Here is a 12,986-nt window from a genome sequence, read left to right as displayed (position 1 = left end):
AGGCGGAGCAAGATACTTCGTCGTAGTTCATGTCTATGGGCGCGAAATGGGGATCGAATCCTGTTTGCATAAAGAGGCGTGTCGATGACGTATGGACGAGTGTACGTTGCAACCGGCCAACAGCAGCTGCATAAATAACCGGCGCACACCTGATATAAGGTTGATTTTCTCCAGACTGGAATGCTCAAAAATGCTAAAAATGTACCTGAAATGTTCAGAAGGGTTTGAGGATCATGAAAACGTGCCCGAAATTCACATTCCTAACTCTATAGAACCAAGACCTTAGCATATGTGGTGAAATTCTGAGCTATGCCCATAGACTTCAATGGAGCAGTCGCTGCCTCTGCTCTGCATAAAGGGGGATTTTGACCCCCCCTCATGCGATCCGGGTTCCCGGAAGTGGCTCCTGATGAAACATCTTGCTCCGCCTTAACAATCTTTGGTGTTAATGTTGAAGCTACCATACATGATCATCTTCAAAAACAGTCAACAAAACAAAAAAGTTATAGCCTTGAAGCTAATCTTCTTTCCACTTTTCCAACCTACGGTCAATCCATCGAAAACCTCTGTAATGATTAGTGCCGTTTTTTTTTAAATTAGGTTTACTTTTTTTTTTTTAATTATTATTAGGTTGCCTCTGTGTAATGCTTTACCTTAACATACGATTAGGTGTATGCTAGGTTTTGCTTATGAGTTACCGTCATAGACAGGTGGACTGAGCTTCTTATCCAAACAATACGGTTATCTCCCCACGGGCGAAAAGAGAGATTACGTCAAAGCTAGCTTCCCTCCAACCGAACAAGCTAACCATTCTTCTTACGGGTAACCAACGTTACAGACGAGGTAGTGGAGTCTGTTTTGCCTTTGTAGTGTTTATGTGGATTACACTGAAGCTACAATATCGGCACAGGATATATGTTATATGAAGTTATGGTATTTCAAAAAAATCCTAGAATGAATGGACTTCTATGGGAGTTAGCAGAGAGGTGGTCCCTCCAGCCTACGTCGATTCTTCTACTTCCGGGAATTCGCCTGCCCCCTTGGTCCCTCCACTCGGCGGCTTTTTGGGCACTCATCCGGCATCCATCTCGGCAGAAATGCGCGTGCGCAAGGCTTCACGACACCAATCTACTGCAATCTTGCTCCAGCGGCAGGATCACAACACATGATTGGCACAATGTCTTCACAACACACCACATGATTGGCTCAATGTATTCACACATGTCAACGTTTTGCCGCGGAAGGGGTGTGATATGCGTAGACAACTGCCATATTGGCGTTACAAACTAAGCCCATGCATTTCTATGGAGAATTTTTTGAGTGCTGTGTCTCCTCATTAGAAAGTCTCTGGCTTTAGTCATAGGAAGGAAACCGTAAGGAACTGGACAGCACAGAAGAAAATCTTGTGAGATCATTGTGAAAACATAGAATTTAATTGATAAGACAAAATACTCTATTGACTGGTATTTTACAAATGACAGAAAACTGTGTTTTATCATTTTTCATCTTAACTTTATTACTTTCCTAATTTCTTTTTAACTTTTGGTTATATTTCATTTATTTAGTTTATTATGTAGTTTAAGAAGAGGAGTTGGAGTGATTACTATGCTAAAACTGGTTGATGAGTCCTAGCACACACAAAGCACTTGACACTGTTAATAAGACACTGTAGCCCCCCCCCGCTGGACTGCACCCCCCGAAAGGAGGGTAGGGCAGACACAGTTTTCTGTGAATATCTCGAGAACCGTAAGGTTTAGGAGGACCATTTTTTTTGTATGTTGATCTCAAGGGGCCATGTCAACCCATTCCATAACCACTCATTTCATGTTTAGCGCCACCTAGTTAAACACAAAAAGTAAAAATTAGGTGTTGTAATCGCGGGTATCTGTGACCTAACATAGTCAAAACTGCACAAAATTGGAAGTGTAGGATCATTATGACACCCTCTGAATGCACGCCAAGTTTCGTGGAATTCCGTTCATGGGGGCCGCACAATAAATTAATTTATGTTACTATACACCAACTGGCCTGTAGGTGGCCGGAGACAGTTTTCTGTGAATATCTCGAGAACCGTGGGGCCTAGGAGGTCCACCTTTTTTTTTATGTTGGTCTTAAGGGGGCATGTCAACCCATCCCATTACCACTTATTTCATGTATAGCGCCACCTAGTTAAAAATTAAAAAGCAAAAAATTAGGTGTAGGATCATTATGACACCTTCCTAATGCATGCCAACTTTTGTGAACTTTCGTTCATGGGGGCCTTACAATAAAATAATTTATGTGTACATTTAGTGACCGTTACACCAACAAGGATTCCTGGGACACTGAAAGACCGGGTATCTGAAACTTGGTGGGCATGTAACCCCACATGGATAGCATGGAACCATCGTTTTTCGTTTTGATCTGTAGCCCCCGCTGTACTGGACCCCGAAAGGAGGGTAGGGCGAACACAGTTTTCTGTGAATATCTTGAGAACCGTTATAGGGCCCTAGGATGACCAATTTTTTCTGTATGTTCGCCTCCAGGGGTCATGTTAACCCATTCTATGTGCACACATGTGCATAAACAGATACACACGCACACATACATTCACAGTAATCATACGTATGACACATACTCACACAGTAGACATACACTCTAAAAAATACTGGGTTATTTTCTCAACCCAAACGCTGGGTTGAGGCTGTCAGGGCATTTTGTGGGGTTGTTTTTACTCATGTTGGGTTATTTTCTGTAACCCAGCTTGTTGGGTTGATTGTTTAGGACAGCGCCCTCCTCTCTCCCACCTGGCGTGGAGTACACTACCCAGCACCTGGGTGACTTTAACACAGCTGCATAGTTATTTGAGAGTTTGAAAAACATCGTTATTCTTCCAACCGTCCAGTCCACCAGTTGTCAGCATGCAATGGAAATCAGGCGATTTAAGTAAGGTATGTATCTTTAACTTTTTTTAAAATGTTTTATCCAGACGGATTTTAAAAAGTCCACCCAGAGATGTAGAAGCTACCCTTCATGATATGAATGGATATTCTGCCTGCCAATTTCATTCAGCCTCAAACAGGTTAACAATTGTGTCATTCATGCTAACTAACGTTAGCTAACATTAACTTACAATTACTGTTCATGTTAAATATACACAAAGACAGACTCATAAAAACACAGTTCTTTGTTCACTGGGTATGAACTGCTGACAGAAACAAAACGAACTTTTACAACGAACTAAAATGAGCATACCAAGCTGGTTAACATTAGCAGACCATATAGCTAGCATCAATGCTAATTAAATATGCTTCGTGGTGGTTGTAGCCTAGACTATGGTTGCAGCTAACGTTTGTCAGCTAATATTAGCCAACACCGTTGAAGTAAAGTAATGTCTCTTCACAAGCCACACGTACGGTAATAATAATGGCAAACAACATCTTATTAATTCATTCAGGGTAGCTTCATATTATAGCCATGTTACTTAACGTTACTGGGTGTTTTTGGTTGCAGCAGAGAAGACGGCCTCTGGTTGTAGTATCAGACAGTCATTTAGATAACGTTACCCGGTAACGTTAGCATCTAGAACTAGAAGCTACAAGTTATTATAACTCCATAGGTGGTCATGGTTTCCGAAAGTGTTTAGCTAATATTTTTGGCCCGATTTTTAATGTTTGTCAACATCATTCAATGATAATGGTTCATGAAAATCTTGATATAAAGTTCTGTAAATAACAGTGATTAATGCACTCTTTTTTTCCCCTTTGATTCACAGGGGTGATCCCCAAAACGGACGGTGGAATCTGCCTGCCTGCCTTTTTCTAGCTATCTGTTCAAAAAATAAACTGCCAAATAAATAAATGTCGAACTGTTTTATTTCATTGCATGGCTATTGTTGCCCATTGGATGGATTATAAAACATTATATTGTAACATTAATGATTTGCAAACATTTATTTGAATTATTATCAATTAATAGTGATTGGATTAAGGAGAAAAATAAGATACTTAGAATAACCCATAAATTAGGTCAGCATAACCCAGAAATGACAGTGAAAATAATATAAATCCTGGGTTGTATAAGAGAGCCTACCCAACAATTATGTAGGTTTAACCTAACAGTTTTGTTACGATAACCCAATGTTTGGGTTAGACTATCAACCCAACTCATTGGGTTGACCGAACAACCCAATTTTCGGGGCTAATATAACTTAGTGCTGGGCTCGACCACTATTTACCCAGTGGATGGGTTGAAATTGGGTTGTTTTTAACTCAATGTTTTTTAGAGTGTATGTACGCATGCATGCACATGCACAAACACACATACGCACACACACACACACACATAAACGTGTGCACGCACACATTTCAAGAATTTCTCAGAATTATGAACAGGCAAGATGGGGGTGGGGTTGTATAAAATGAATTTTACATGTGAAATCTATGAACTAATCATGTTTTGGTACTTGTTGTCTAGCAGATACCAGTGAGAATTGAGTGTGGATAATGCAATTTAGTGAGACAGTTAGAATCATATAGGATTTTCAGCATGATTTATTTTTGTGGAAAAAATGTCCTGGACTGGGCGGCGGTTGTATTTTGTACCGCTCTGTGGTACATCTAGTTTTACATAATTTTCATCAGTGCTGATGATAATTGAATCACTTCATAATCTCCTGTCCTCATTTACCCCCCTCTGTGAGAAATGCCGCTTGAAGGCAAACCATATGTGCTGGACCAAACCCACAGCTCTTGCAGATTCCATCCGATTCTGTGAAATATTCCGTAATGCCTCATAGCATCATAGACTAACTCTACGCATAGGTAAAGTTGTTTGGGCATATTTTGAGTGATAATAGGTGATGTATACAAGGATACAAGGATACAAGGAAGTTTATTGTCACATGCATATAGTTACTGGAAGTAAGAAATGCAGTGAAATTATGTCTGGTGTCAGCCTATTTGTGCAAAGTGGGGGGGTAAAAAGTGCAGTAGAAGAGGGGTTTAGTAGATTAAGTGGCAAGGGCTGCATAAGAAAGGTGGGGAGGATTGAATTGGGGGGCACCAACAAGGAGCACCCAAGAGCAACAGGGGCAAGGAAAAACTCCCTTACCAAGGAAGAAACCTTGGGCAGATCCACGGTATTTACCTGATATTTAAGCAATCGAATGAGTTACTATATACCATGAACCAGTGCATTGCTGGCACAATGCCCCCTTGCCTCGCATATTATTATTAGTTTTGCATAAGTTAATTTGATTTACTGCACAGTCACAGTTCTGACCAAAGATTATAGAGCTCCAAACTAAAATCTGGTTCTGACAAATAATTGATTCTTTCAACTTTCAACTCATGGTTGTTGAGCAGACCTTGGTTTATTCATTCCATTGGCATTTTACCAGCTGGTCATGAGTCTGAATTCTTTTAATTCTACGCTAAACATTAACGACTCTGGTAAAACTAAATTGGTGTAACTAGAAGATTTGGGATAGAGCACGGTTCAGGTAACCCAGCTGCCAGAATTCAGACAGGGGTTCCAGGTAACCCAGCTGCCATATGATTATTATATACTGTAGTTTTATACTCAATGTTGATACGCATAGGCCATGCATATGGTTAAAAGTATCCAATGCAGTTTCAGGTATTTTGTTGGTATGGGCTCCTCCTAGAGTTGCGACGCCAAGTATTTATATTTTACCTTGCAGTTGTAAATACTTCTCATGGCTTGAGCCCTTCCACTCTGGACATTGGTACAGTATGTGTGGACTTGTTTTGGAGCCGAAGGACTAGCAACAGGCGAAGACTATTTCCAAAGAGCCATATCTACTGACCAGGTAATGTTTCACGATTCTCGCAAGATGTCACTGGGGAGCAGACAATTATCCCTATTACAACTTTCCGATCTTTTCCATCTAAATGACTTGCTAAAGCTGTTATATAAAGGTAAAAAACTTCCATAGGATGCCTTTGAGAGGATGCCCTGTTTAGAATGCCAACATATCCCTAGTACCAGGACTAAGAGCAGTAAGAGAAGTGGAGGTTAAAGGGCAGAAGGGTCACTGTAAATGTAAATGGATGCAATATTCAGATCAACCGGGAGTGGGGTACCTGCGCGATTTCATCTGGTGATTAAGCACACGCTGTTTCTTTTGTGCTCACCTCTGTGCAGTTTTTAATCCTCCCATCCAGGGTAGTGATGGATGTTCTCTTCTGCTGTCATGATCCGGTAAAATTCAGACTGATCCTTTAAAACTAATCTGCTCGGCCCACTAAATAATAATGCTGCCAGGACTGGCTCTGAAAATAACTGCATCCCACTCACACTGCACTCTCTCCTCTTCCCAGCAGAATGTAGCACCTGCTCTAGACAGCGGAGTTGTGTGCCACGGGCCGTCATGTCCAGTCGCAGTCCAGGTGGAACGATGTGCTGTATTGGTAGTTGTCATATTACGTTGATTGTTTTGTGTTTGTGTGTGAGGGGTGGGGGTGGGGGATTGCATGGCTGGAGTGTCAAGCAAGGGTTTTAATGTTGGTTTCCAGCTGTTTAGGGAGATTATCTTGCTTACATAACGGTAATATATGACAGAGAACATGCAGGGCACAGAGAGTGGGGCAGTGTCTCTGCAACAAGGGCACATCCTGACACTCATCTCAAAGGATGCTCTCACAGATACCTTAGATGTGCTACTGAATGCATGGAAATGCATGTGTGTAGGCTGTTATTTTTACACTTTTGTTCAAATTCAGTAAATTGTTCCACACAGTCTCCTGGCTGAGCCTTTTGAGTAGAAAAAGAACTCTGGTGTTCATACATGTCCTGAATCTGTAAAGTAGGAACAGACATAGTGGCTCAGACTGAGACAAGCAACCCTGGCCAATCAGAACAGCACAGAAGGGAGCTCCAATATCAGCAACCTTCTCCCAATCTGAAACCGAATTGTCATTTTAGTTTCATTCATTAGTTCCATCCATTCCGTAATGTAACATGCATTGTTACAATTATTATTGTAATTAATAAATAAATAAGACTTATTTATGCTTCAATACAATACAATATTTAATCAAAGATTTTACATCAGCTGATAATGTCATTCTCATTCTCCATATGTCAAATACATAACCAAACATTGGTTGCCTAACACAGATTTACCGGCACTTTGTTTCTGTCCTTCAAAGAAACCCAGATGGTGGTAGAAGCAATGTGTTCCTGAGTTGATTGTTGTATGGTTATTCAACCAGACCTGGGCACTGTGAATGTAGAAGTCTAACTACATAAGAAACAGTTAGTTTAACTTTGTGTTGCCTACTCAATCATGTTGGACAACAATTCTTTGATATGACATCGTCATCAATTCACTGTAGTTATTGTATGAAATGTAAGTTATGTTCTGTCATACAAAAACCTTCATAAGACATGAATGCACAATTTCATGACGTAAATCAATTAATTTACTGATATAATTTGGTAATAAATCACTTTATTTGATAATAGATTAATTACCAAGATTTTTTCTTGCTCTGAGAAAGGTTTCACAGTCAAATGTGACTTCACAGTGCATCATGCAAGTTCCTCAGGAATTTGTCCAGGTATCCTAACACATGATTGGTCCAGCATTGTCCTGGGGGTGGAGCTGTTACATGTGGAGGGCGTACCCTCCAGGTAGCTACTCCTCTGCAGGAAATGCAGGAAGTCGTCCTGGGCCACGCCCTCAGGAATGGCCACCTCTGTCCTAACTGGCCGCACGGCCGCGTGTTTCCGTCGGCAACAGCACAGCAGCTTGGCCAGCTCTTCGCGGATCTGCCTGTTGAGGAGGCCGTAGAAGAAGGGGTTGGCGGCGAAGGAGGAGTAGGCCAGCCAGGTGACCGGAGCCACGGCTTCAGCTCCATTGGACGCCACGCCGTGCGGAGGGGCCAGCGATAGCCGCAGGTGGAAGGTGAAGTAGGGCAGCCAGCAGAGCAGGAACTGACCCACGATCACGGCCAGCGTCACGGCCGCCTTGCTCCCGCGTGGCGACCTCCGCCACCTCGGAGCCCCCGGCCCAGCGCACCCGTGCCAGCGGCTGGTCACCGTGGCGATAGTGGTCTGGCTGTTGATCGAGTTCGAATGGCACTTGGGCAGACCGCCAACGGCGGGCTTACCGGTCCAGCTGGCCATCGGTCCGTGCTGGTGGCGCGCGGCCACGCGGGCCACCTTGTAGACGCTGCCGTAGACGCCGAGGATGACCACGGCCGGCACACAGAAGCAGACGCTGGCGAAGAGCAGCGCGAAACCCCAGCACTGCCCGCCGCCGTGGCTCCAGCGCAGCGAGCAGCAGGACGGCGAGCGGGCCTTCAGTTTGGCGTGGGCGGCTGACGCCGCCGGCCAGCCCAGCATGGTGGCGAAGCCCAGCAGGAGCGAAACCAGCCACAGCAGAGCCAAGATGGCCGCCGCCAGCCTGCCCGTCATCTTGGCCTCATAGCGCATGGGGTGGACGATGTAGTAGTAGCGCTCCACACTGATGGCGGTGACGGTGAAGATGGAGGCGGCTACGAGGGTGGCGTGGAGCCCGGCGTAGAGGCGGCACGGCAGCGCCGACGCCGACGAGGAGGCGAGGAGAGCGCTGGTGGTGCCCGAGAGGAGCGGCGAGGCGCCCACCATGCCAGCGGGCATGAGCAGCGTGGCACACAGCAGGTCCACGGCGCACAGGTGCCCAACAAACACCAGCCGCTGCCGCAGGTGCGCCGCCCGCACCACCACCGCCAGCACGGCCACATTAGCCAGCAGCGCCACACTGGTCAGCACTAACATCAGCGTTAGGCCCACCAGCGCCCACAGGCGCCATGGGCCGGCGGACGGTGGCGGCAGCGGGGGGCCCAGGTGCATGCTGGGAGTGAGGAGGGAGAAGGAGACCTCGTGGAGGAGGGAATCATTTGACACTGTGCTGTTGAGATCCTTGGTCAGCCCTGAAGGGTCCTCATACTCCATCGCTTACAGGAAATACTGGAGGTGATCACAACACCACAGTCCTCCATGCATCTCTACTCATTTGGGTCTGAAGGAGCCTGCAGATGGAGGTCAGAGGCCCCATTGTACAATCCTGCAATTACATAACAGGAAATGGAGATTTGAATTACTGTACATATATATGTACATATATATTAATTTTTTTTTAAAACATGAATTACTCACACACACACAGACACACACACTCCCATACACCATACACAGTCTTTGACCGAGGAGAGAAATAGATGACTTTAAGAAGATGTTTTTCAAAGAAAAGGGAGGCTGACTGCAACTGCTTTTCCTGGCTAGATTAAGCATTAAAAACTTCTGTGGAAACTGTAGAATACTGGTCTTCAGTAAGGCAATTACAGCTCTCATATCAGATACATTAATAGCCTTTATGAGTAAAGGCATTTTCATTAACATTGACAATGAAGAAGTGATATTTATTGGAAGTGCAATTGATTATAAGTAATTGTAGTAATCTGGTAGTAAGCCCGGATCCAAATCAAACAGTCATGAAACCACAAAAAATAACACTACTGTTTGATTTTCACTGGAAGAGAGGACAATCATACCCTCCACATATATGTGTGTCTGTGTGTTTCCCCTCCAACCATGGCACTGATTACACACACAGATACACACACTCCCTGCATGTGACAGTGGGAACTCAAAAGGCAGCTTGATCAGTGGGAATAATTTATGAGGCCAAACTGCTCTTCGCTGTGCAGACCCTCTGAAGAGCAGGCATAATCAGCAGACCTGTTGTTCGCAGCTGCAGAGGGAACTGTCTGCCCATCTGACCATTTGTCTGTCTGTCTGTCTATCTCTCTCCCTCCTGTTACACACATCAACCAGTTTCACTGTCACCTCAACCTCCACCGCCCTCACACACTGATGTATTGGAAGACTGATGTGGGATCAGTATATGCAATGTTTCAGAAGCGCCTCCTTTGTCCATTTCTCTCTTTTGTACTGTTCCCCACTGTGCATCTCTTCTCCAAATATCTTTAAGTATGTGTGGGAAGAGATGAGGGGTGTGTGTGTGTGTGTGTCTGTGCGCGTGCGTATGTGTGGGTGCGCTAAAATAAAACACTATGAAGTGTTTTTATTGTGCTGCTAATCTTGCCATTACACAAAAGGCTAAAGTCAGAGGGTGTGAAGAGATAAATCCAGCTTTGAAGAATGCACACATGCATTGCACACACACACGCACACACACACACACACTTCCTGTTCAGCACCCCCTCACTCTGCAGTTTCTATGTACAGCTGTTAAAAACACTGCTGTTCCTTTCATGCCATGTGCTGTGCATGTACAGAGCAGAAATCTCTTGTACATAACAGATGACATTTAATGCATTGTGCTAATGGGATTGGGGAAGAGCGTTTTGAATGGCAAATGTTATAAGATAAGACTGTCCTCATTTTTGGTCATCATTCTTATGAAATAACTGAGTATAAAGAAAAAGAACCACACTCACAGTTCCTTTAAAAAAAACTTTTAATCGCCCCGCGTAAATCTACTGTTTCTACTGAAAGTGAAGCCAGAGTTCAAGTTGTGAGGTAACCATATCCTTCTCTTAGTAAGTTCTATCTTCTTTCAAGTAATTCTAGCATTTCCTTTGGCACACAGAATCACACCAAACACATTGGGTCATAAAATACTATTTGTTTTCCTGAAAGATGTGTAACATTTTTTGTCTAAAATACACAATAGGTCTGCTAACTTACTAACAAACATACCTAGCAAACACCACCAATTGCACCAGATGCACTGATATCAACCCAACATCGATATCAGCCGATATCGGTATTGTTGACTAAGCTATCAGCAAATTTATATAATATTTATTGATGGTAGTGGCTGATGTTTATATGTTACTTTGCATAAAGTCTGCAATAGTTAAATGTTGTGCTATGATTTTTTATGAATATGTTTTAGTTTACTTGCCACAACAAAAATGAAGACAACAAAAACACAAACAAACAGTATCGGCGTTGGTTATCGGCAAGATTGTTATTTCAAACATCAGTATCGGTATCGGCCCAAATGTCTTAATCGGTGCATCTCTACCACCAATAACAGATGGCACTATAAGCTAGCAGGTATGTTGACTTACTGTATATATTTTGACATCATATTTGGTAACATCCTGCTGTAATTGAATTTCTTACATTTTTGTCAGCCGCAGGCTTCAGAGTGAATCACCTGGAAAGCTAGGTGGCGACAGTTGTGCTTATTACTCATTCATATGACCATATGGCATTCAAAATGAATGCAGGGACATCAAAACTAGTTTCCAACGAAAACATACAACACAATATAAAAACCTGCACCATATGACTTCTAATACAGTAAGAAATCATTACTTACACTGCTGTAGCAAACCCAATACAACATAAACTACCTGAGACCAAGCTTAGATTGTTTTCATATATTGATGTCAAAAAACTAAAGGCCTATTAGTGTGACTGAATAATTCACTTTAATTAGAAATTCACATTCACATAATTCACATTGATTAGAAACAGCCTGTTCTACTATCATTAAGTTATTATTCAATATTTTCTCAATTGATAACATAAAAAGGTTATTCTACAAGCATACAGGAAAAATACAAAACTTACAAAGGAGTGAACTCACCTGCAATCACACGTAGAATGGATTTGGTTGGTCTTGCTTGATGAAGTGTTTGTCCTGACCTCAGTGCTTGGCTCCTCTGATCCGCTGGTACCTGTTGACCCTCTCTGGATGGGAGTCCGAGTCATCCCAAGCCAGTCTGTTAGTTAGTCCCCAGTCCCCAGTCAGGGTGAGAGGGGCAGAGGGGTCGCTGGACGCGGAGTGCGGAGAGGAGTGTGACAGAGCTGACAGAGCACAGCTGGCCTGCACTGCCCATCATCACAGGCACAGAGAAGGAGGACGAGGAGGAGGTGTCTAAGTGAGGAAGGGGAGGAGTCCAGAGGTGCCCTGACAAACAAACACACAGAACACACACTGCTTCTCATGCCCCCATTACTGAAAATGCATGTCAGCAGATAGAGATAGTAGGAATGAGTTACCTTTTTACTGAATAGATGACTGCATATCTTTCACCACAAGAATTGGTTGAAGTTATTGAATTTACAATGACAAGGTTTCAATTCCTCGGGAACAAACTCTAATTCAGTGTCATTCACACGATCAAACAAACATTTTATCAAGCATTTTATCATTGAATCACAGCAATACAGCACAGTAGCCTAGGTGTTTTTCAACCTTTTTTGTGCCACGGCACACTTTTGACACTTAAAATGTCCCACGGCACACCAACATCCTGTGTGAAGAAAAAATAAACATACCATAACCTAAAATTTCAAATAATACACAGATATGGCCTTATCATGGCTTCTATGCAAGACCTACTCAATAAAACAAGCGCCCTCTGTTTCATTTGTAGGTGACTATATCTAATTTAATTGTTGTTATGAACTGGATATGTGATGATTCTGTGAATACTGGATATGGGGCCCCCATTGTACAATGCCTGCATACCACAAATAGTGCAATCATACAATCAATGAGAGCATGTGGTTATAAATTATTTGATGCAACAGTTGCTTTTCTGGACCAGTGAGTGACATTTGGGACGGCATTTCTGCGGCACACCTGATGATCTCTCAAGGCACACTAGTGTGCCCCGGCAAAGTGGTTGAAAAACACTGGCCTAGGCTACACAATTTTGTTGTGGAATTAATAGCACCATCTAGGTGAGGTTGACCACAATACCCCTAATGGTCTGAATTTGTCAGCTAATCTTAAAAGCTGATTATCATGGGTACCTGATAGAATCTCAATTCACCTAATAGAGGAGGGGTAATGCCATGAATGAACATACATTAATTTGGGATCAAGAGATCGAAGACTTTTTTTTAGAATAGAAACAAGTAGGCTACAGCTTTCCATTTCTTCCGCCAGACCAGGTGGTGGCGGTAATGAGGTGTTTAGTTATATCGGTAAATGAAATACAGGAGGAAGA

At 43.1% G+C, this 12,986-nt stretch overlaps 1 protein-coding gene across 2 annotated transcripts; it reads right to left on the bottom strand.

Moving 5' to 3' along the window:
- Positions 1-7,039: 7,039 nt before the first annotated feature.
- Positions 7,040-11,858, bottom strand: LOC125302230 (probable G-protein coupled receptor). 2 transcript variants are annotated; one of them, XR_007194868.1, is made up of 3 exons: positions 11,615-11,858; positions 7,480-9,055; positions 7,040-7,246 (listed from the first exon to the last, which is right to left on the bottom strand). XR_007194868.1 is itself a non-coding variant. In XM_048255327.1 (2 exons), the coding sequence occupies exon 2, from the start codon at positions 8,941-8,943 to the stop codon at positions 7,537-7,539; it is 1,407 nt and encodes a 468-aa protein (XP_048111284.1). In that variant the 5' UTR covers positions 8,944-9,055; positions 11,615-11,858; the 3' UTR covers positions 7,040-7,536. The 2 variants fall into 2 exon arrangements, 1 of the variants encoding a protein (XP_048111284.1); XM_048255327.1 differs by having other exon boundaries at positions 7,040-9,055.
- Positions 11,859-12,986: the final 1,128 nt, after the last annotated feature.

This window comes from Alosa alosa, chromosome 10, assembly GCF_017589495.1.
Source record: "Alosa alosa isolate M-15738 ecotype Scorff River chromosome 10, AALO_Geno_1.1, whole genome shotgun sequence".
Classification (NCBI taxonomy): domain Eukaryota; kingdom Metazoa; phylum Chordata; class Actinopteri; order Clupeiformes; family Clupeidae; genus Alosa; species Alosa alosa.
The sequence above is the reverse complement of the archived record's forward strand: the minus strand, read 5'-3'. Positions and strand labels throughout refer to the sequence as shown.